The following is a 26,008-nucleotide window of genomic DNA, read 5'->3' as shown; positions in this document are numbered from 1 at the left end:
ACTGTAGTTCAATTGTCAAAGACAATTATCATTCCCCTCTTTGTGTTTTGAGGCACCATTCCTAAGTATTTCCTGTGTACAACAATAGTTTTCCTGAGGACAGAGTCTTTGAATTGTTATTTGGAAAACAAATGAGCTGAGTTTTATTTCGCTATTGAATATTGTGCACCCAGGCCAACTTTTTTTTCTCTATTTTCTACTGTATGGATCATCCTCATTCAGGTGACAGACTTTGGTTAGGAAACGTGTTACACCCTGGACTGGTTGCCAGCCAATTGCATGGCACACATAGACAATACAACTCACACTCACACCTGGCCAATTTAGAGTCTTCAAGTTAACAGGAAGCCTGAGAAAACCTACACAAGCATGGGGATAACAAGCAAACTCTATAAAGGTAGGCCAGAGGAGATATTTAAACCAGAAACCTCAGAACTGTTAAGCAGATACATTAATGACGTGTTCTAATTTCCATCCATCCATTTTCTTGAATGCTTATTCCTCACAAGGGTCGCGGGGGGTGCTGGAACCTATCTCAGCTGGCATTGGGCAGTAGGTGGGACACACCCTGGACTGGTGGCCAACCAATCGCAGGTGTTCTAATTTATATTGTGAAAATGTTCTCATTTCGAGTGTGTATGATTTTGTTTTTGAACATTATAATATAATCTCCATCTGGATGAACTTCAATAATCCATGCTGATGTTTTTCTTTATTCTATCCATTTTACTGCTTGTCAAGGCCATTTACTATGAGGAATCCTAGAATCCCCTCATAACTAACCGTTTGCTGCCCTCTTGTGGTAAAGTTGCGTTATTACTATAAACCGTTTGCACAGTAAAATCACCCACCTCCCTCCTCAGTGGTAGAGTGGTCATTTTGCAACCGTGAGGTTGTGGATTTGATTTCAGGCCATTGTGACCATGTCAAAGCGTCCTTGATACTGAACCCCCAGTTCTCCTGATGCTGTTAATATTGTAAGAAGAATTAACATTCACTATATACATTATATAATACATTATTATTACCATATTTGACCTATTGTGTGGAAATTTGGGGAAACACATATAAAACAAATACAGACACTGTTTTTAAATTGCAAAAAAGAGCCATAAGGATTATTAATAGATCAAAATATACAGAATCAACACATCCACTATTTATTAAATTAAATACAATGAAATTTTATGACTTGGTTGAGTTTAAAATAGCACAAATAATGTATAAAGTATACAATAATCTACTCTGCCACAGTACTCAAAAGTTGTTTGAAATTAGAAACTGTCCTTATGAGATAAGGGGTACAAGTGTATACAAAAAACCCAAAACAAGAACAAATATTAAGCAAAGGTGTGTCTCCGTTAAAGGAGTTAATTTGTGGAATAACTTGGGAACTGAACTGAAAATATGTAATTCACTTGTTGAATTTAAAAGAATGTTTAAAAGTAAAGTTCAATATTATTATTTAAATCAGATATGAGTTAAGAAGATTGTAGAAATGATTTATTCATTTACTTATTTTTTCTTTGATGTATTAATATGAGTGTAATGAAATTTGTATATATGTGTGTTACTATTGTGTATTTTTATTTTTCTATTTATTTTATTTTTTTATACGAGTAGCATTATATTTTCTTTTATTAAAAATGTAATTTATTATAAATAAGGGGTAGGACTGGATAAGTTTTCAACTTCTTCCTACTCCCTTGAACATATACATAGATATTTATTGGATGTTTCTTTTATTTTATTTTTTTACTTTTAACTTTATGTGTTTATATAATTATACGTGTATATATGCATATGTTCAATAAACTTCAAACTCAAACATGATCAGTGTCATCATCCATCCATCAATCCATTTTCTTAACCTCCTATTACTCACAAGGGTCGCGGGGGGTGCTGGCGCCTATCCCAGCTGGCTTTGAGCAGTAGGCAGGGGACACCCTGAACTGGTTGCCAGCCAATTGCAGGGCACACAGAGAAGAACAACCACTCACACTCACAAGCACATCTAGGGACAATTCAGATCACCCAATTAAACTGCCATTCATGTCCTTGGAATGTGGGAGGAGATCAGAGTACCCGGAGAAGACCCACACAAGCACAGGGAGAACATGCAAACTCCATCCAGGAAGGCCGATGTCAAGAAGTGGGGGTGTTGGAGGCAGGACCCAAATGCAGGGGGCAACAAAAACAGGTCAAGGCAGGGATGCAAGTAAAAAAAAGGGGTTTAATTAACAAAAAGGCAAACGAGGTACTCTGTGACTAAAACAACAAGGTCGAAAACACACAAGGCATGGCATGGCATGGCATGGCATGGCATGGCATGGCATGGCATGGCATGGCATGGCATGGCATGGCATGGCATGGCATGGCATGGCATGGCATGGCATGGCATGGCATGGCATGGCATGGAACACAGGGACAACAACAGGCACAATGACTCCACAAGAACCGAACGGAAAACAGGTGACTAAATACACACAGGCTAATTGACAATGACTAGGCACAGCTGGGCAAGACACAAGTGGCAAGGGAAGCTGATTGGTGGATACACTGGGAAGGGAAGAAACACTCAGGTGGACGTGGTTTGACATAACGGGACAAGGGAAGAGACAAGGAACACATGACAAACAACCAAAAACACCAAAAGCAAACAAAATCCCACCCCCCACAAAACCAAAACATGACAGCCGAAGCTTGGACTCAATCTTGCGTCCTCAGTATCAGGAGGCAGACGTGCTAACAACTAATTCACCGTGCCGCCCCATGTCATCATACATTTATATCATTAATTATTAAAAACAACAATATTATTAAAGTTAATTTGAGAAACTGTTATTCAAGTAGGCTGACTGTGGCAAGTATCTATATTATGTTCTTTTATCATTATCTATCGGTTATGCTATACATCTTTGTAATTAAAGGTTCCTAAATAAATTACAATGTTCTTGTAAGGTCAGCAACAGTTGAGTGACTGACTTGCCTTTTAAAAATGTGGCCATTATGAAATCTCACCACACCATAAATTTTAAAACTAATGATCCAAACAAAACTGTGAACCCTCTTCCACAACATCGAATTTCTCTGGTGGCGAACAGACTATGAATCAAAGGTTTCCCTGCTGGTATCTCTACAAATTTGGGTCCAAAAGGCATTAAAAGATATGTTATGCCTGCCAACATCAAAAAGAGATCTGGAATGCTGAAGGCCTCTAGTTTTAATCCCGAACCGAGTTTTCCTCAGCTATTTGAAGTATGCTCTTTATCCAAGTTTAATACCATAATAGACGTCTACTCAACTAATATTTGTATTTTTCATCATCTTTATTACCTAAATTGTTGTGGTTTCGTTTTTCAGGGACGGCGTGCTACAAAACTCTCAGATTTTAAAGTGCAATGACATCTTCGATGAGAATACTGCAGTTTGCACCGAGACCACCAGAGGGCATGGTTGTAATAATCAGCAGTGCGCCTATTAAAAAAAAAAAAAAAAATAAAAAATAAAAGCCTCCTCTCACTCTTCTTCCAACCCTAAATCCCTGAAGCCCCCCTTCACAACCGCCCCCACAATTTCCCTTCAGAGAAACTGTTGCTCGATTGGAACATTTAATGTACAGCTCCTCAAATTTCAGCTTCTGGAACTGATGGCACAGAAATCCAGTCAGCCGCAGTCTGCGCACAAAAACACTTCCTCTCGCCTCAGCAAAATGAAGAAAAAGAGGGGAGTGGAAGAAAGGGGAGTGGAAGGAGTAGGACTGTGAAAAGAACAGCGAGAGGAAAGTGAGCACCATTTGGATTAATGTCATTTTGTCTCACCGCTGCTTGACCGTTCCATCATTTATGGATTTATTGTATCACTGAACTCACACCTTCTATTAGTTCGTTTTTCCACGATTGTATAGACGTCTCTTTTGTCAACTTTTCCCTTACCAGAGCCACTTGTTTTAGCCTACCCTCTTGTTTTTTCACCTGGCGGGCATTTATGCTGATTTATGATCAAATGGTTGGGGGTTTAAGATGCCTCGCTATAAACCCTGAAGATACCCTAAAGATCATACCCTTGTCATAAAAGAAAGTGGGGGTTTAAAAGCTAATAGAAATATTGAATTAAGTGAGACGTGTTTTTTTTCTTCTGCTATTTGGAATAGGGCTCAAAACAGTCATTTCTTTACTATCCTTTACTTGTTTTTATATCTTGCACCATTTAATTATACATACATTGATTACTTTGTGCTGGTATCCAGTGAAGGATGTACCTCACCTTTTGCCCCAAAACTACTGGAATGGGTTCCAGCTCATCTGTTAGCAGAAATTGGATGGATGGATGGATGAATGAATGAATGAATGAATGAATGAATGAATGAATGAATGGATGGATGGATGGATGGATGGATGGATATTTTATTGTGTCTTATATTTGGTGTTGTAAGTCAAGATATTTCCTCACTATATAAAAGGGCTGAGAAGAAATATTTGCCCTCTTCTCAAATTCCTGCACTTTTGCATAATTTCTCCACTTTAATGTTTAATATCATCTAACATATAGTATGTAAATATTAGTGTTGTTCCGATATCGTTTTTTTTTTTGCCCCCGATACCGATATAGATACCGATACCCAGCTTTGCAGTATCGGCCGATACCGATACCATACCGATACTTAATTTTTTTTTTCCTCAACATGAAAAAGCTGTCCTGCTATTGGTTCAGAGCATTCAAGGGCCAATAGGATATCTTAGATCGGCATGCAGTGAACATGTCACATACCAGTGAATGTCGTGCACGAGCAAGACACAAGATGCTGCATCCAAAATCCTATATTAGCGTTGGAATTAATGGTATCGGCATGTTACTTGTGAGTAGTCACCGATACCGATACCACTGTTTTAATGCAGTATCGGCACCTCTGCCGATACCAGTATCGGAACAACACTAGTAAATATCAGACAACACTTGTTGTCAGTTGTTTTTCACAAAGGGCTAAGTCACATGTCTGATGATTTATAAATAAATGGGGAAACTATTTTTTTTTTTAAAAGAGAAAGAGAAGAGGGCAAGCACTTTTTCAAGACACTGCACTTATTTAACACATCAGTTTATGTTTGCATTTCTGTTTATTTATTGTAAACAAGTCAAATTTATAGCCTTTAATCACAAAAGAGTCAACATTTAATCCAATTCTATTATTGTTTCTTTTATTTATCGTTGTTTAGTTCAACTTTACAACACTGCTGTTCTGTAAAATTATTGTTATTATTTTTATTTTTTCTGAAAACCACAAGTTGAAGTATGTCCCGCCCCTTTCTGTTTGTACAACACTGAATTTACAAGAACTTTTCTTTGCTGTCCTTCATGTTTATGTAATCTGAGGAAGTTGCATTGGCCCTCTGTTGAGATAGTAGGGTCACAAAAACAGCCGTGCTATGTTTGTTGTTGTGTGGTCCTCTTCTTTCCAGCGTGCAGAGAAAAGACAGCCTAGCTTCTGGTTCAGTACTAAATCCAAGACTCTTTCTTCAATTAGTGAAGCTGCTGCCATTGCTTACACAGCTTGTTGGCAAGTCTGACGTTTTCACTCCCTCACTCAACACTAACAGACTTGGGATTATGAAAAAAGCAATGGAATGCTCTTGAACCTTTAGATCCAGAATTGTAAATATGTAAAAGTAAACGTAAAGGGATCCAACATATTTGAATTGTGTTTAAATACACTTTGGAGTGACATGATAAAGAACCTCATCTGGGTACTGTAAAAGTCAATTTTCCAGGCGATTTTAATAATAATAATAATAATAATAATAATAATAATAATAATAATAATAATAATAATAATAGTCTAAATGTGTCTCTTTGAGCTCACTGTCTGCTCTACTGAATTGTTGGAATCCGGCGAACTATCTTGAATCTACTTGGATTTTGATTACATTGCAACTTCCCATCTTGATTGTGCCTGGTAATCAAAGTGGGCCTGGAGCACATGATTACTGCCAGCCGCCTGACATATTTCCACCACATGGAACAAGTGACAGCAGAATGGTCGGAACTTTCTTTATGGTCTTTTTATGTTCTCCCTGCCCCCTAACTCTACATCCTTCCATATTCCAAAAGCATGCAGGTATAGGTTTAGTGAAAACGCTTGCCAGTCTATAGGCGTGAATGGTTATTCGTCTATATGTGCCCTCTGATTGGCTGCCACGCAGTTACATATTTTTTAGACTGAATCCAAATTAGCCTGGAACATGATGTAGCAAATGATCGTTGACAGTTACATAAGCTTGACTGATTGTATATACAGTATTTAAAGGCGGGGTCTTCCGTTTTCACTCAGGAAAATGCACTATAAAAATACAGCATGCATACCCATGATCTCCTTCCCAATCTACACCTCTGGGCTTCTGTTAATGTGTGGTGGTGATTTTTTCCTAAACCCCCACCAAGCCTGTATTTTGCCATTTTGTGTTTGTTTTGTCAACAGAGGGACGTTTCTGTGGACAGACAGTTGTTTACCCCTCTGTCACACAGCGATGAGGTTGTGTCTAGGGTTTTTTCTTTCTTGTCATTTCCTGTTTTATTTTGAAGATCCTGACTCTCCTCTCGTTTCAGGTCACTTGCCCTTCGTCATGTGGTGTCAGTGTCAACCCTGATTCCTGATTGTGTCCACCTGTTTCCCATTACCCTCATGTGTTAAATAGTCTACGTCTCCCCTGTCTTGTGCCAAAGTGTTTCGTCTTGATCACCAAAGCCCATCCACAACCTTGAGCCACAGTCTTGCTATTGTTTGCCTCGTGTGAGAAACTTTTGTTTGTATTTGTCATAGCCACAGTTTAGTCTTTAGTTAAGGAGTGCCTTTGGTTCTTTTGTTGTAGTTTAGATATCCTCCCTTTTGGAGCACCCTTAGTTTGTCTTTTCAAAGCCCTTGTTTTTGTTTTCCCCTCAGAGTGAGGTGGTTTTTGTTTAATAAACATCTGCCTTGGTGGCCTAAAATTTCTGCACCTGAGTCCTCGATTTGCCATCCCCCAGCCAATCGCAGAGCGGGGGGTGGGTGTCACTCACCCTCTGCAGACGGGGCCGGGCGAATTTCTCGGCTGCATGATGTCACTCCTGCGGCAACTTCACAGCACGCACGGATTTATTTATTTATTTATTTAACTCACTCACTCACTCACTCACTCACACAAGCTTCATATGTGTTTTTTCACTCACTCACTCACTCACTCACACAAGCTTTTTGTGTGAGTGAGTGAGTGAGTGAAAAAACAAAACCGTGCATGCTGTCAAGTTGCCGCGGGAGTGACGTCATGCTGCCGACAAATTTGCCCGGCCCCAGTGAGTGACACCCCCCCTCTACGATTGGCTGGAGGGGTAAACGTCCCGCTGTTGACAAAAGAAACAGGGAGGTGGGGGTTTAGGAAAAAATCACCACCACACATTAACAGAAGCCCAGAGGTGTAGATTGGGAAGGAGATCATGGGTATGCATGCTGTATTTATATAGTGCATTTTCCTGAGTGAAAACGGAAGACCCCGCCTTTAATATGTGTGCTGCTATGGAATTATTTTGCTTAAATAATAAGTTATGATGAAGATATGCTTGTTGTTGCTAAATGTTAGTTTGTTCTTTTTAGGTGGGGTAAGCCTGTAATGGGTTTCTAGTTCACCTTCACCTTCTGTGTTTTATCTCTATTTATTTTTTGCTGCCATATTTATGTTTTTTTTTTTAAGATTGTGTAAACAAACGTAAGTGTGGCAAAAGCTGCAATATATAAAGCTGTTGGATCATCATTATTCATCATTAGGACTTGTGTTTGGCGCGCACTTGTGCGCACACTCTGGGCTCTGCTTCTGTTGCAAGAAGCAAAGGCGGAAGAGGAGACAGCCAAACGAGATCTGGCCCACTGCTTCGCAATCAAATGAAAGGAGGGCTTGCTGTTAGCCCAGCAGTTTATGGAACCAGATGATGATGGCTAGCGGATTGCTTGAGTCATTGTCTGCCCCCAAAATGAGCCAACGTCATTTTCAGTACACCATCATAGGAATGTTGCCATGAGTCAACAAGAAATACAAACGATCAGAGACAAACATCTCGCAGTATTTTTCACTATTTGTTTGACTTTCATCTTAGAGGAACTGATAAGCTTTAAACAGTTACTGACTTGGGCAAAAATGAATTTATTTTTGTTTTTAAACAAAAATAAGTTACGTACTGTATTGTTAAGTAAAACAGCTGACACTCTTGATCTGGCTTGATGAGCTTTAGAAATGAGAAACTGTTAAAGTCATCCCCTGTGAGCAGTGATAAGAAGGTAAATGGAGAATGTCATGAACCTACATATTTGGTGTACAGAAGGCAGCCCTGAAACTAAAGATATTGAACAGGATCTCCAGCTGCACACAACCACAGCGGGACATTTTGATCTGCAACAGGCAAAGGGGAGACACTTAGCAGCCTGCTAGCATTTAATCAGTAGCAGTCAGTAGGTATTGCTGAAAAAGCTGAAGTCTGAGTTGCTATTTCCAGCAAAAAGTCTCATTCCTGGACACCAGCTGTTTGGCTGAGGAAACTGGGGCACCAGCCAGCTGTTTCAGTGGTTTTGGTGTAGGTACACTTTCTGTGTCCTTTTTTCCATAGACTTCTTTCTGATGTTCTTTTGCTGGTTGTGTGTTCAAGTCTAGCGTGTCTGTGCTAAATGGCTCAACTTTTCTCACGACAACTCCAGGATGTCTGATGAAATGAAATCCACTGTAATTCATCAGTTTGAAGGTTTCTTGAAAATAAGCAGATTGAAACAAGTCAAAATATAAACTAAAAAAAATGTTGTGTAATGAAATATCTTTGAGCTAAGGGTTGTTGGTGGCACGTTTACCTGTCACCTAACTATTTGTCTAATAGTCAGTTAAATTCAATTTTTTAAAATTTATTTATTTATTTTTGCTATTGTGGAGCTTTCTCTGTCCCTTGGCCACAGAACAGGACGTTTTGATGAGTATGTTTGATATCCCATATATAAAACATAGCACTGAAAGCTCTTTTCTGACAATAATACCTTATTCCCAGTCAAACAAGCTACCAAATACAACTTCTGTCTGTTGGCCATTTTATACTTGAAGACTGTTTTTGTAACACTTTTTTTTTTTTCCAATCTCCCTTGTGTCCAGGGGCCTCTGACTAAAGGTAATATGAGGTCCTGGCGACGACGTTTTACCCATTCCAGCATCTCAAACGTATTCATCTCCTTTTTCACATTTGCATTTTTCACAGCTCTGTGTCATGCCCCAAAATATATGACTCCAGTAGATTATTCGGTTTGCATTAGTATGTTGTCCCTCTCCCTTTCAAATGACATAAACTTGATTAATATACTGGACATTTAATTACATTAATACAGACGATTACATAAAAAAAAACTGTACAGTAAAAATTGAAAGGGTGTTGTCCTATTCAGCATAATCATGCCTTCTTTTTATACTATGGGCGTCAACATGCTCTGATATGCCTGGTGTCCATGTTAGACCTATAAAGGCTTGAAAGAACTGGAAAAACATGTCCGAATTTTGATTCAAATGTGAAAAGTACTGACATCGCTGAACCGTAGTGCGCCATGGATACTGTGATCGACCATGAAAAACCTGAACAAGACTTGGGAACGGGGCTGTCCATGCCGCCATAGTTTTGGCACAGAGCTTTAATTTTTGCAATAGATAGTTTACAATTACGATTGGCATTTTTTATTTATTTTTTATCTTTCATGTTGATGGTCAAACTGGGAAGAAAAGCTAGTCTTGAAACGGAAAGACCAGTAGACCGACTCATGTTCATTTTCGTTCATTGTTCACTCACACAGTATAAAATTAAGTATAAAAAAGCTCATTTTCTAGGAAAGTTGAAATATATTTGTCTTGTCTTCTGCATTTATATTTATATTTTTTAAATGTATCCGAATACCCAAATATAGATAGAATTTTCAATATATCTTAATACCAAAATATTTGATGATAGCTGCAGCCCTATAGGGGACGTAGCATGCAGTGTTATACTGTCCGGTTCATACATAGTAGAGATGGATAATGAAAGATGAACAGTCACCTAACACCAGGGGTGGACAGGCCATCGGGAATGTCATTAGTTTCTCGAACGGCCGGTCCATTTTCGGGCTGGAGGCCGGTTGCATTCGTTGATAAATATTAATCGCCACATGTTGCCAGCCGGCGTGCACACTCCTTTCCCACCTCAGCATCAGCAGGCATGTCCGGAGGTGAATGGCATCAAGAGAAAACATATCTATAAGCACAATACAGTATAGAGAATTGACTGGATTACAACTACCTCCTGTTTGCAAATTAAATAATTATTTGAAAAATACAATTTGCAGAGTTGTCATCTCTGTACCAAGCAAGCTGCCAAGCCCCGTAGAAAAACGTTAAATCTTGAGTTTGGACAGTGCCAGCTGCAAGGGTGTCGAGCTACAGAGAATAATGTCTCACATACACATTCCCTTTGCAAAGTGTTGTCATAAGTATTCCATTTAAAAAGTCTAGGATTTGTGCATAATCTTTGTGTGCAGAATATTGTAGCTTGTTTGGTTTTCCATTGAACTCAAGAAGGACAAAAATCCTACGATAATTTTTCCATCTCTCATCAAAATGCAAGTGCAAGGAAAGAAGATCCAAATGATGAAGGCATGACCAAAGCATAACTTTATGTTAAACCACATGACGGCATGACCTAAGCATCTGTTATGAGCAGCATAATTGGAGAAATGAATGTGGTGACATTTTTTTTCAACGTACTGTATTTGCCCTGGAATGCAAGAAGACAAGAGAAGGGTTTGTATAAGATCATTTTGGACACATGTTTCATATTTAGTTTTATAGTATGACTGATATAGCCAGGAAAATCATAACAAAACAAACTACAAGAGGAATTTATTTATTTATTTATTTATTTACAAACAGCATATATATATATATATATATATATATATATATATATATATATATATATATATATATATATATATATATATATATATATATATAATCTGTAACTGTCATTAAGAGAGGGAAGAGGGGCAGAGTTCAGTAGCCACACAGCCTGTGGATACAGCAGACCGTTGACCAGTCTTGAAGTTCTGGCCTGGATGGACCTGTACCTTCTCCCTGAGGGCAGCAGGTGGAAAAGGTGGTGAGCCGGATGGTGCTGGTCACGCATGATGTTGCACACTCTACTCAACCAGCGAGTGGAGTTTATGATGCAAATCTCAGGGAGAGTCATTCCAATGATTCTCCCAGCAGCTTTCACCACCCACTTTCATCACCAACGTCTTGTCAAAATATAATCAACATGATGCAGAGGGGAAGAATGTCTACATGGTGGCCCTGAAGCCACTGAATTCCTCTCAGCCTGCACACCGTCAGTCATATTGCCCTTACCCACTTCCACTCTTAATGCACTGATTTGCGTAACCTCAACAGTGTTGAACTACTTCAACTCATTCCTGAAAGATGAGTTCATATATGACCCGCTCAGGCAAAATGGTCCACATGTTGTGAGGATCAATCTAGAGAACAGACAATATTAGACAGTTGAGATTTCGACACAAATAGCCGCCTTGAGGTCTCTACGTTCATTTCATTATGAAAATAAGCCATTAGGGCTGGGAATCTTTGACTGTCTCACGATTCGATTCGATTACGATTTTTGGGTCTACGATTCGATTCAGAATCGATTTTCGATTCTCGATTCAAACGATTTTCGATTCCAAATTATTTGATTGACAAACGATTTCTGCTTCAATTTACAGATTTGCACAACATTGTCATGATCTACTCCAGTCTGCTTTGCAAGACAAAATGACAAATAGAGACATTAAAGTTTCTTTTTTTTTGTTTTTGTTTATACATTTATTAATTTTGTATCGTAAGTTGCCTTTTTCCACAAAAAACAGCATGTGGGCTACAACTGCCTTTTCCCTTCCTCTTCATTTCTAATTGAAATAAAATCGATTTTTGGATATTAATATTGATTCGATTCATAAATGAGAATCTCGATTCTTTTATGAATCGATTTTTTGGCACACCCCTAGTAGACAGTATGCATCGTAACTAGGGGGAATGTTTTTAGACTAGCTTCTAACTAGTGCCACGTCTTGCGCAACTCTTTAAAAACAACCCGAATTTCCTATCCTCAAATGTAACACATGAATTCCCAAATAAATTATGTAAATGTGAGGGGATAAGCTGATCTCGTAATGGATGGATGGGTGGACATAGCAACCAAAAAAAGTCGAAACAGACAATTCAGCACAAAAGTGACCAAACAGTCATCCTACCTTGGAGCAGAAGCTATGTTGTCATCGATACCAGCGAATTGTAATCCAAACAGACAGAGATATTCTCCAGGATGTCTTTCTTAATGAATCGATTTCTACTTTTAATTGAAATGACTACATTCACACACTAAACCATGTCCAATGCCAAGGAGCAAACTCGAGAGAGCAGCTGCAGGCTGGTACCCCCACGGAGCAGACTGACAGGCTGCCACTTGCTCTTTCACCCACAGTGAGTCAGGAATGAAAGGTTATGACATGTGCCAGTGCCTTGTATGTAATGTAGGCTAATGTAATGTATTGTAAATAAATACTAATGAAAAGTTTTGATTGCTTGTCGATGGTGTCAATTTCATATGGCGCCGTTACACGCCAAGCTTCAGTCTGTCTGCTCTGCAAATATCACTATACATTTTTTCACTTTTTTGCTCTTTTAGGTGGAATTGCTTGAACATAAAAATGAGCTATGAAATATGAAACTTGAAGATGAAAAATGATCGCGATGGTCCTCTCAAAAAAAGTCACCATGACGGGGGTGGTGGGACAAAACAAAACAAACAAAAAAACCCTAACAAAAAAAAAAAAACTGTTAACCCATCACATTTTCATTTTGACCAAAAGCAATTGAGATATCACATCCATGATAAATGATCAATAAAGCACTTATCACAGGCCACATCAAATGGAAAATAATCTTTTAATTGACACAAAATTATTAAATCAAATTTCCCACTGTGGTAATATGACCTCATTTGTGCACAAATAAAAAATAAAAATACCACAATAAAATAACCAAACTTTGGCTAATGCCTCGGAAGTTTGAATTGTAAACGGAATGTGAGCTTCCAAGTTGAGGCTGATTTCATCTCTTGAGAGGTCAAACATCTAAAACCTTTAAAGTGTAAAATCTCTGACCTTTTACCAGAGCAGGTCACATATTAATTGTCTTATTCCAGCTAGAGCAAGCCTAATAATCTGTTGTTATTTGAATGTCACAACAGAAACTTGATACTCAAGAATGCAAAACACTTGATATTATTGTATTTATTCTGGTATCACCTTCTAAATATTATCTCAGTTCAATGAAAAGCATGTTGTTTTTGTCTGAGTGTTGCTTGATTTACTGTACATTACAGCTTAAATTGAACAAAATAATATCTATCTGCTTCTTCCTGTAGATGTCCTTACACACCCTCTAACATGTTCTCCAGATGAATATTCAGGGCCACCTGTTGAATCAGTAATCGCTTCCTGCTGTCCTCACAAGCCTTGTTTGATAGAACTCCATAAAACCATTCATTGTTTCATCCTGCCTTACTTGGCTGTGATTTGTGGAAAGTAACATCCCTATTGGCGGCAATATGCTCCGGTGTGTAGTTACTGTAAATGTCTGAAGGATGAATTCTAAGTTTCAAGCACTGGGAGAACAAGTTGGACAGCATAACTTCAGGATATGGGCTTGTAGCCATTAAAGGTAACAAATACTGGTGCCAATGTTATTAAGAGAAGTTGGCAGAAGGATGTAACTGTTCTTTCAATTGGCTCATAAGTGAGTTGTAGGGCACATTCTTTTCCTTACCGATTGCCGGGTGAATTGGGTCCCATTTCCTCTAAATGTTGCTAGTAATGCTTGTAATTGTATTGTTAATCAGGATACACAATATGTTTCCATGGAGGCAGATTATTTTTCTTTGTTCCATCATGTTACAGTTACATTGTCATGGACAATGTGCAACACTTCACGGCCTACCACTCAGGATTTCAACAATGGCAAAACTGTTATTTTTTATTTTTTATTTTTGTCAGTGGTCTCAACCCACGCATAGCAAAGCTAATAGTGGATGAGTGATTCATTTTGATTGTCTTGTGTGCTCCTTCCTTGCAAGATTAGTCTCACAATAAGTGGAAGTCAACCTTAAACATTTCTTGACAGTAATATGTTCTATTTAGCCCCACTAGTCTAAATATGGTATTCTGGCTAATATTGTGTTAGTGGAATATGAATTATCAAGCAAAATCCAGCTGTTTTTATCCATCTCAGAGGACAGCCATTTTGGGATCGAATCCGTACTTTATGGTTTGGTAGTGCAGTGACCTAAATGTCGTGTTTTGCACATGGTGGGGGGTGGGGGGTGGGGGGGGAATCCATGTCCAGAAATTAAAAACCCTGAAAAAGTTTGGCTTTAGCCACAGGTGCCTCTACTCAACTGGACAGTAAACAAGCTCGTCTCCACCTGTTGAGTAAAAGCAATTGTGGCTAATGCCAATCTGTTTCAGGGATTTTACTTTCTGGACTGGATTTCCCAACCCTAATGTTACATTAAATATCATGTACATATTCCATCTCATTTCATCATACAATGATGCATCAGAATAGTGTTTAAGAAAGACACAAATTTGTTCACAGAAAGTTGTCTCTGTTAAGAAGACATTTGTATTTGTTGAAAAAAAAAAATACACAAAAGTATTCACTGTCACAAGGCTGGGAAAACTTGGTCCTCGAGGGCCGGAGTCTTGCAGGTTTTGGATGTTGCTTCTATGATCAGCTCGTCCGCAAGCTCTGCATACGCCTGATAACGATCCTGTTGATTGGAATCAGCTTGTGTTGGAAGAGGGAAACCTCCAAAACTTGCAGGACTTCAGCCCTCGACGCCCTTCCACTGTGAAGAAGACACCAGTTTTAATATTGTGTTTCAGTGATGGTACACAAATTAACTTTTTTTTCTCATTTAAAAAAAAGACATCAGTTTATGCTTTGATTAGTTTTATCGTAGATTATCGTGGATTTATTACCTGACCTTTACATCCTGTTATATTCCTGTTTTAATTGTATCTTATGGTTTCCTGGACTACTTAAAAAAAAAATAAAAATAGAGTATACCCACTTCTCCAAGGACCAGTGCACTCCGCCTCCCATTTGTCGCACAAAATCGTCAGTCAAATTCAACACAAACCCGGGCATTTTCATGATTTTATAACAACAAAAACCCACCCACCCAGAAACAGGACAGGCAGGGTGTAAATAAAGGGACATATCCAGGCAACCGAAGACGTTCGGCCACCGTAATTTTTGTTTACTCTACATACTGGCAATTCGTCTAGATTGGGTTGTTGTTGTCATAGCAGTAACCTAAAAATCTCGAAGGAAATGTTTTTGCAGAAAGACAATAGCGGGAATTGCTTACTATTCTCTCTGATCACTGACAGATCCTTGGCATATTGCCTTCATTCACAGTACTTGGCTTTAAACGTTTTGAACCAATTTATCATCTTTCTTGCAAGCTCTGGGGGACTCGTATGATCGTTTTTTTTTACCCACAAAAGATGACAACAATCCTTATTATGAAACATTTGTTTCTCATGAAGAATGCTTTTATGTTTTAATTACAAACAACCCATGTAACCTCTTGAACTCGCCTTGAATTTAAGAATTTTTTTGTCTATTTTAGTGCTACTTTATGTACCGTACAGTTTTACTTTCTGGATATCTGAAAGCAATTATAATGCCTAATGCCAATTTTACATTAATGGGTTTTAACAGTGGCCACAAGCACGTGTCAAGATCTGGTCCTCGAGGGCTTGAGTCCTGCATGTTTTTGAGGTTTCTCTACTCCAACACACCAGATTCAATGATCAGGATAATTATCAGGTTCCTGCAGATCTTGCTGATGAGCTTAAATATGATTCAGCAGTGTTGAACGTGGGAAATCTATAAAACATGCAGGACTCAGGCCCTTGAGGACCAGACTTTGACACCACTCGTTTCTATCAGCCTTATTTACGTTCACACACCGTTTAGTTTCATGGAACCTGATCAGTGATATTTATTGATTGAATGTCAGAGCAAGCTAAAAAGCATGAAAAGTAGGAACTTTAGGCCTCTAAATTAAAACTAAAGTCTCGGTTTTGATATTCACATTGCAAATTGTTCATTTTAGCTGTAAGATTTGTCTTCTGTGGTGTGTAATTTCTGTGCCAAAGACACAAACACAATTGAAGAAGTTTGCTCATTTGATTACAGTGATAAAAAAACAACTCGAGGGGAGTATTACTGGCACAATTTTTTTTTTAAGAGTGTCCAAACAAGATTTCTCTCATAAGTTTACAAGGCATTGACATATTCAGTACCGTGAAATAGAGTTCTTTTTGCACAAGACCTTTGCAAGAAAAGTAGTATATTAAGACGATATATAACATGACCACAAATGGATTTCAGAGAAGCTAATGTACATGCATTATTGCCTAAGTAGGCTCATTATACATTCTACAGTTAAGACTGGATGGTCTAACTGCAAGGGTATGAGGTAACATAAACAGCCCAAGTTTGTGTTCCACTGTTAATACTCTGATTAGGTTGTGGTTGGAAAATGATGAATAGTTTGAATCAGAAAGACGACTTAACATTTGCAAAGGGAGAGAGCTGCGGCAATGCTGATGTTCTGATATTTTCACTTGAATCACTCAAATCTTTGGAAAGTTCAGCGAGCTTGGAAGTGTATGAATGTTTACAATCTGTTCTCTATTCTCAAGGCCAGTGACCCTTAACCTTTTTTTTTTTTTTTTAATACCTAGGACCAGTTGTTTAGAGCAATTTTTCCACAGACATTGAAGTTTGTCCAAGGGGCGGGGCAAGGGTGCACTACATGATACATTAAATCAATTTACCATTATGTAGAATTAGTGATGGCTAATCCTCTTTTACAACTATGTTTCCACATCCTTATGGTGCTAGTGAAAGAGGAGCATTTGCTATTTTTTCACTGCAGCCTCTCCAAAAAGTTCACTGAAAATGTAGGCTAAGCAGTATCAGTTGTTCACTAACACTAAAAGTGCCTATTAGCCTCAGCTATGTGTTCAGACACGAAAAAACAAGTTTTCAGCGCAGACACGTTGCTGTTTATAGTTTCATGGTTTGTTTTTTAATGCAAAGAAGTCTGTCTCAATTTGGTGACACGGAGCTCTATATTCCTAAATGGGGCAGCTGCATTGGAGCGTAAAAACAGCTGGATGTTGATTTTCGCGCAGTGCATGCTTCGTTTAGGATTTTTTGGAATTTGGAAGACAGCTCAGCGCCATGCTGGGTGTTCCGGCGAACCGAGGGGAGTTTCTTCGACATGCCCCCAGTGCACTTGATAATTTGGTGGCTGAAAATAGTATAGGCAACTAAACTTTACACCATTTTTCTGGATGGTTCTTTTTGACTTGAAACTGTCATGACCTGAGCTTTGTTTGGTTTGGTTTAGGCCCCATTCACACGAAAGCCGAAGTTTCTTACCATCTGGGCAGTTTGTCCACACGGCGGCTCGGTTTCGGAGCTTGAAACTGTTTACTTTTGAAACTGGACTCCGGAGAGGAAAGATTTTAAAACGGACCCCGTACGTTTCAATGTGGACACCATATGCAGGATAGCTATTTCCTCCGGTGATGACGTAATGGGGTAAATGCCACGGACTTCCGGGTTTCACACCTCAGCGTCGTTTCCGGCCACTGATGGCCGCGTTCCAACACTCGCACCCCCCACCCCTGCGCCCCCCAACCGTGCGCTCTCGCCAATGGATGGATGATGGTGTCTCAGCTCTCTGAAATGCTTCGGACAACTGAGACACACACACTACAAAATCGCACCCGTCGATGGGAACCCGCAACCATGGGGCACAAAAGTGGAAGCGGAAACAAAGCTGATGTGTGAAATCCAGGAAGTCGGAAGTCCCGCCTCCTCCATGGCAAATACCCCATTCTCCCGTGACTGCGCACAAACCGCCATGTCGTTTTCGTTTTGCGCAACTCCTTCTTTAAGCTTTTACAGCAAAATGTTTTGCGTAATGTGTTCGTCTCACTGATCTATATATGTTATTGGATAGCCAATAGCCTATACACACCCATTTATTGCTCAGTTCCTAGACCCCAATATTAGATTTGGCAGGAGCATCTTTTGTTGAATTCGTTATAATTCTTTAATAAAAAATAAATAAATACAATAGTCGTCTTCTTTTGCACACTCGCATGTCTTGAGACGGTTCGGTCTGTATGAGATTTGTTTGGGGAACGAAGCCGGCTTTGCTTCAGTGTAAACAGACATGGCCTTAGTTTAGTCCTTGTCGGTTCATTGTCAATGTCCTTGCAATGTACAGTATTGTCCACTGTGTGGTTGCTCCCTGGAATCTTGATTTGGGTTTGAAGATTTTCTGGGGGGTTTCAATAGCCTTTGTTGAATTTTTGTTTTATTAAATTGCAGTTTTGAGTTTATGCCTGTCTTGCCTCGCTGTGTTTGGGCCCACCACAACATTAAACATGAACATGAAACGGAATGACAGATTTCTGCAACGTTAAAATGAACTTGCCATAGTTCGCCACATTTTTCACATGTCAGATGGGTGACGCAATGAATCTGTAACTTCAAGTAGGACTTGGTGTTTGATGATATTTCATGCTCAGTCTAGTTGGAAATCCATCCATCCATCCATTTTCTTGACCGCTTATTCCTCACAAGGGTCACGGGGGGTGCTGGCGCCTATCTCAGCTGGCTCTGGGCATTGACACTTGAGATCATACATCAAATTAAATTAAGCAACAATATCTTGCGTAGCCACATTCACAATCAATCCTTTTTCCATCCCTCCACATGGGCCATTGTAGTAAAATGTTGAATGACTATTCCTGCCTGATGTCTGCAGATGTGGACCTCCTCCTTCTGCAGCTGTAGTCCCCTCCTACTTCTCTGAGACATAGTCAACGCTTTAACTAAGAGTTGCAGTCAATCAGAGTGGGATCTTTAACAGGGCTTTGCACTGGGATTCTTTGCCTCAGTCCACCTCACACACATTAAACAGCAGTCATGCATAGTTGTACCCGCCAAAATATGGAGTACTACTACTTACTTATGCTCTGGATCTGCAGCCAGCTATTAGGTGAGTGAAAGTTTGGTAGATGTGCATGTCATTGTTTCTTATAGATTTAATCTATAGTTTAATTATGGTGCTATTTTTTGTTGTTAGTTTTGGTGGACCTCTTCAAACTACTACATTTCTATTGCTTGGTTTGTGAAGTTGACATGAAAATAAAATTAATACATTTTCAAAGTTAGGGTTAATAACTTGAAATACACTTGCCGCGAATAAAGAATTCTTAATTCTTAGTCTGTATTTTGTGTATTTTAAGAATAGTACTTGATACCTTCTGTGAACAAATGTCTGTTAATATGAATAGCATCCTTTCCTGACATCTTGACCTTGTATCAAGAGTGAAGGAGGGAGGAGAGTGCACAAACTACTGAGTATACTGAGTATATCAACTGTCTCACATGGTCAGCGGTGCCCTGCGTCTCATTGGAAGCAGACGTCTCTGCTTAAAAAGAAAGTTGATGCTCTACTTCTCACAGTCAAGTTTCCAGTGACAGTGTAGGTTCTGGTTCTCAGCCAGAACTGTGGTCAATTACCAGTGAAATCACTGTGGCGGTAGACTTAGCAAAAGATTTAATAAAAAAAAAAAAAAAAGACTAGGCAAAAGAGACAGACAGTGTGAAATATATTTGATCAAATCGCAGAAAGCCTACACATAATCTACACTTTTTTTTAAGAACACAACTAGTGGCATACATTCTTCCTTGCTTAGTCCCAGTCAAGTGTTATCCAAGTTCCTTGAACCCTCCGATGTTGATTTAGGGATAAACATTTGTTAAAGGTTGAGAATTTTTACATCCAACAGTAGTAAACAATACAAAACTTTTCGGAGTAGGAAAGAAATTTATTTTCTGAATATAAAGCTTGATTTCAGAATTTGCGGAAACAAGGAACTGGAATTGTGCCAACTGACCTTCTTCAGTATGTGAGGAATGAGATGAGAGGATGCTGGATGTGGTGGGAGGATATCTGTTTTGTCAGAAATATTCGTCAAACCAGAATGATTCCATGTTAGAGTCCACTGTTTGTGTATTCTGGGGTTCGGGGTTTGACGATCCCATTAGATTACATCAAGTGAGAATTCTACAGTATCATCTGAGGGAGGCAGATTCTCAGGCTCAGACAACAGATTCCCTTCCGAAGGTCACATACCCTTTACATGTCACGTCAGAGCACTTCTGCTCTCTCTTTTTAAAGGTGTCCTCCCTTCCCTTCTGTTAGCTCTTGGTTAGCATACTCACGGTTAGCAAGCCAGTCGTTTAACAATACTTCCTCCTCTGTTAGCAATATAGCAGCCATTGTTTTCCTGTTTTTTTTTTCTGATTTCCTCTGGTCATTAACCACAACTTAAGTTACAATTAATCACCAATGACATCTTGCTTAATTGTGAGTGGTGGGAAGAACTATATTTCACCACACACACAAAGAAATGCTAATCTTTCTGTCTGTTAACTCTGAAAACAATATTAACATCACTGTACCTTCCAAATTTATATAACCTGTGATCACATACTATTTTTCCACTGTCAAGTCGTTATATTTTTCTGTTACAATAGTTTTTACAGAGCCATCCCTAAACATAGTGTGCAATGTGTTAGTGATGTGATGTCCATCCTTATCTTGTGATGGTGCTAATGACAAATTGTATTTGACCTCTCCTTTGGGTTTTTGAGGATGTGTTGTTATAGAACCCAGGGTGAACTAGCTGAAGAGTCTTGTTCTGGTTCACAGGGTTAATAGCCTGCTAAGCAGAGCACAGTTGGCTGTTGTGTGTCAGGAACATCTGGTTTCAGATACGCCATTTCACACAGTATTTATGTTGGATTAGTAACGTTGCTATATGTTGCCAAAATGTTTCATACAAAGTGTTGTCTGTTGTTTTTTTTTTTTCCTAGAGAAAACCATTGAAATAGAAAAACCCAGCGGATCAATGGAAAAACCGTGCACTCTGTAGACTTTGAACTTCAGTTAGTGAATGTTGTCATTATATTTTATCCTCATGTCAGTAGCATGCACACCCACGTCGACATCCCAGGACAGGAAGTAAACATCCACAACAGAAAAAGCTGTGAACCACATGCTTAATGTTCACCCATAACTGAAACATAATCATACATGTCTGACGTAAGTGGCTAACACGGTGAACCTAAGCGGCTGCTTTGCCTCGTTGGGTTTGTGGTAGAGCTCCTACAGCTTGGTTTTGGGCCAAACGCAGCGATGAACTCATGTGGGTCACACCGGCACCCACCGGCTTTAGGTTTATTTGTTTGGGCATGAAAGTAGGTACACAGGAAATCCAGCAAGACCCCGACCTCGCTTTTAACACATGCTGACATTTCGTGGAATATTAAATTGTGCTGCCACTTTAGCAGCTTGAAATGGAAACTGGAATCCTCATTCTTTCTCATATTTTCACTTGTGCTTACTTTTTCCTGTCCATGTCTAAGCTTTCACTGGGTTCATGGTAGCACATTATTGTTCCTTTGGAAATTCCTGTCTCCAAGCATGAAGCACTCGCTGTACTTCTACTTTTTCTACCAAAAGAACAAATTAATCCGAAAGAGTGGTTCACCTCGATCTGTATAAACCAGGGGTCTCCAAGTTCGGTCCTCGAGAGCCCCTATCCAGCCTGTTTTCCATGTCTCCGTCCTTCAGCACAGCTGAATCTAATGATCAGCTAATCAGCAAGCTTTGCAGAAGGCTGATAACAATCAAGATCATGAATCAGGTGTGTTAGTGGAGAGAAACATGGAAAACAGGCTGGATCGGGGCTCTCGAGGACCGAACTTGGAGACCCCTGGTATAAACATACACCTCGATTTGCATAAACATTTATTGTTTCTCAATAAACATCAATTAAAGTTTGAGAGTGAGATCAAAGGTTAGTTTAACATGGGAAGCATTCTACAACAGGAAATGAGCGCGTGGAGAACGTGTCAATATTTACATGAAGAGATCACAGTGGTGCCTTTGCGATAATCCTGCCCGTTTATTTTAGTGTAGTTTTTTTTTTTAAACCAAGCAAACTGAACCACCTAAATTTATGCTGTGTGTGACAGCCATGACTAACTTGATTGACAAAACATCAATGGTCTATTGATAGACCATTCCAACTGAGCCCAGTCACTGCATAATCATGTACTTTGTAGTGTGCGAAGAATGAGGTTTCCAAACACTTGCAAAGGTACCAGGGAAATGATTACCATGTTTGGTTTTCTGTTTGTTTATAATCCTAACATGCGTAAATCTTCTTTATCGAAGGAATGCACATTGTGTCAAACATCTGTTCAGATGTAGCGGTCCTTAAAAACTTGCACAGCTGCACAGCTTTCCAGATGAGAAACAGCAGGAAAGGAGTCCTTTCACCAATCATCACCATCAAAGCAGGATTATACTGGATATTCTGCCATTAACAAACAGCACAATTATGGTGCATTAATATTTCACAACATCAGGTTCACCATCATCTAACTAGACTTTCTAATTGTTTCTTCATTAGACCCCGAGGGCAGACTGGTATAGAAAAAGATACATATCCAAAGACCCAATCAGTGTTATGTTGAGATCAGGGACGTTCAATACCACTTTTTTCATAAACAATACCAATTACCAGTACAAATAGTACTTTTTAATACATAAAATTTCCCCCCAAATAACCCAATGACAGATAATTTTAAAGAAAGGCCTATACATTACAATATAGCATTTCCCTTTACAATTGTATGAAATTAATGACAATTCTGAAATAAAACCGGTTATCAGCCTGATACCATACCTGGTATCGGTACTCGCCCATTCCTATTTTGTATGGACAAAAAGCGGTCGGACACCAACCAGTTAGGCTACATAGTACCAGAAAAGACATCTGTACATTCTGGGTCTTACTGGGTCAACTAATTAGTGATTCATAAATCTCACAAATGAATTATAATTGTAACTATATATTCGGTGCAGCAGTGTAGATCAACAAATTTAGTCGATTCTTTTGCTAGTCACATGACAGACCCAAAGCTCAAAGCCCAATGTTCAAATAGCAAACGTGGGTCTGAATACAATGTGTCGGCATCAAACAGAAACAGGAAATTCGACAAACACGATTACATACAGTACTTAAAGGTGGGTACTATATACTTATGCATATGATTTGCAATAAGTTAACATAACATTAAACATGTCACACATTTGGATTTACAGTAGTAGATCAGTTCTCTGATTTCTTCTTGTACATTTTACATAAGACCTATACAATTATACAATACAATACAGTATAATTAAGACAAAAATATCCTTGTCTCAAGTGTTTCTCTTGCCTGTCGCCTAACTTGTCTTGCACAGTTTCATTCCTTCCCCTCATTGTTTGCATTCAACTAAAAGGCCCCCTAGCTGGGGAAATAAAGGCACACTTGACTTGACACACACCCCTGGACCCTCACATATGGGGAGAGAGATCTGAGAGGATGTTTAGCATGTGGGTGAGTGATTGAATAAGCCTCATAGTGTGTGGACAAGAACTGCTGAGATGTAACATGGGGGAGTTTGTGGTGGTGGTTAGGCCAGATGACAAGCTTTTGTGTTGTCTCCTCAACTATACCACTGAGCATTGAGAAAATGTTAAGACTAAGCAATCATTTCCTTCACTGCTTCATCAAAAATACTGGTCATTTTCTCAAGGTTCCCTTTTATGGCCCATTTTTATTAGTACGTTGTTGTTCTGTAGTTGGACTCAATGTGAACAATGTCAATATGTGTCATGATGTGGAAGTGAGACAGACTTGGATTGACGTGGAGAAACTTGACTAGACATAGAGAAATTTGACTAGACGTAAACACTACTAGCGCAGCACACCTCAATAGAACAAGACAAGACAATACTACCACCATGCGTGAACAAACACCACTCACTAAATACAACACTAACGAACACTAACAAGACACACCTGGGAAACAAAGCAGGCAGAGGGCACTAATTAGCAACACATACGTGGAGGGGAGACACACACAGGTGGACGAGGTTAACTATGACGAGACAAAACCAGACAAAAGACAACATAAACACCCAAATCTAAACTAAAATTCAACCCCCCAATACCGAAACATGACAATATGGTCCTTATCAGAGATGGGAGAAAACCAGGCCAAAAAAGTAAAAACCCTGGAAGAGTTTGCCTTCTCTGCTTCTGGTCATGACCTCGTTTACCTGCCGGTTGCGTAAAAGCAGCTTTAGCTAAAGCGAAACTGTGGCAGGGGTTTTACTTTCTGGACATGGATTTTACATCTCTGGTCAGTCTTTGACCTTTTATCGGAACCGGAGACAGAAAGTTTCTGGTGACCAACGAACAGACCATCAGCAGATTAAGTCGATGACATATGAGTGGTGAGCGCTGGACAGAGACCGCACAGAGTGGTTGGTTCTGTTTTCCACTTCTTCACACACAGATGTACAGTCTCGATTCTTCAAAAAGTGTGCTAGTCCATACATGTAAATGCAAACGTCTACTTGGGTATCATGTGTGTCACGTCAATCTTTTATCCCGTGTCTGGCCTTTTGAAAACCAGTCCAATTATTCTTTTCTACCACACGCAAAGCTGTCAGATGATATGAGTGACAGTTGAACAGAACATGATGGAGAAAACACATTCGCCAAGATCTGCAATCAGACCAAGTGCCTTTGAGGTTTCTCTATGGTTGTGTTTTCCAGCATGGCTGACTGCAATTGAGCACATCATTACTGCAGCACTACAAAGAGCATTGTAGGATAGCATGGAAATGATTGTGTGAATATGTACCGAAGAAATGTAATCCCATGAGGTAGACGGGTTTTTCCGGTTTGCACACCACAATATGTAGTTATAATACCATTAAGCACAGCATATGCCAGATGGTACTGTATTTTATGCATACTGTAAGTACATTTTTCATCCCAGGACTGTCATTTATATAGACTTTAAGGATTGCTCTTTGGTGAAGTGTTAAACAGTGATATCACAGTATTTTGCCTTCTTTATGGAGACTTACTCAAAAAAAAAAACCAAAAAAAAAAACTTACTGGCTTATTTACTAGCTATGAGCTAAAATGTTAAGTCACCTTTTACATTCCCTGCAAAACTGACAATTGTCTAGTTTTCAATATTTTATCTTTCTACTCTGTCCATCTGGTTTTTGCAATGCATGTTTGGTCTGGTGAAAAATTAGATGCCGTATCAATATTAAGAAATGAAAATCATATTAATGATAATGAATGAATTAATCCATCCCAATACAAAACTTTTTGCATCCTAAAACTTTAGTGTTGGAGCCATTATCTCTAAGGGGACTTGGAATTAATAAGTCAATGAATTTGTAAAAAGGTTAAGATTAGTTAAGTTTAACTCATTCACTGCCTTTGACAAGTATACTTGTCAATTGTATTTTTTAGAGCGGTGCTAAATGGGGGCGAATCTGAGCATGCTCCACTGTAAATATCAAACTTGGAAACAACTTTACTGATGCCCAACCACCGGTAGATGACATCATTGCCCCATTTTATAGGAAATAAACACAGTTTCAGAGTCCATGGGAGAAATGGCTGTATTTTGGCAAACCTACATTTTTCTGCTGTCAATTATAAAAGAACGGGACGGGACAAAAAGTAGGGAGTCTCTTCTGTTATTTGGTAGATTCGGTTTATATATAATTATTGAATGTAATATCACGTGAGTATTGGAAATGTAAAAAATTTCTATAATGACTGGCAGTGAATGAGTTTAAATAAGCACGTATCCAAGTTGTAACTTAGTGTTAGTT

At 39.1% G+C, this 26,008-nt stretch overlaps 1 protein-coding gene across 2 annotated transcripts in view; it reads left to right on the top strand.

The window, feature by feature from the left end:
- Positions 1-19,160: 19,160 nt before the first annotated feature.
- itga11a (integrin, alpha 11a) overlaps positions 19,161-26,008 on the top strand; it is a 51,091-nt gene continuing 44,243 nt past the window's right edge. Inside the window, exon 1 of one of the 2 annotated variants that reach the window (XM_077519001.1) lies at positions 19,161-19,233. In XM_077519001.1, the coding sequence (XP_077375127.1) occupies positions 19,161-19,233 (73 nt within the window). Of the gene's footprint in view, positions 19,234-24,530; positions 24,599-26,008 lie in introns of those variants that run through there. The other variant, XM_077519002.1, reaches the window with a different exon arrangement.

This window comes from Festucalex cinctus, chromosome 4 (genome assembly GCF_051991245.1).
Source record: "Festucalex cinctus isolate MCC-2025b chromosome 4, RoL_Fcin_1.0, whole genome shotgun sequence".
In the NCBI taxonomy this organism is placed as follows: Eukaryota; Metazoa; Chordata; class Actinopteri; order Syngnathiformes; family Syngnathidae; genus Festucalex; species Festucalex cinctus.
This window is presented reverse-complemented; position numbering and strand designations above follow the sequence as displayed.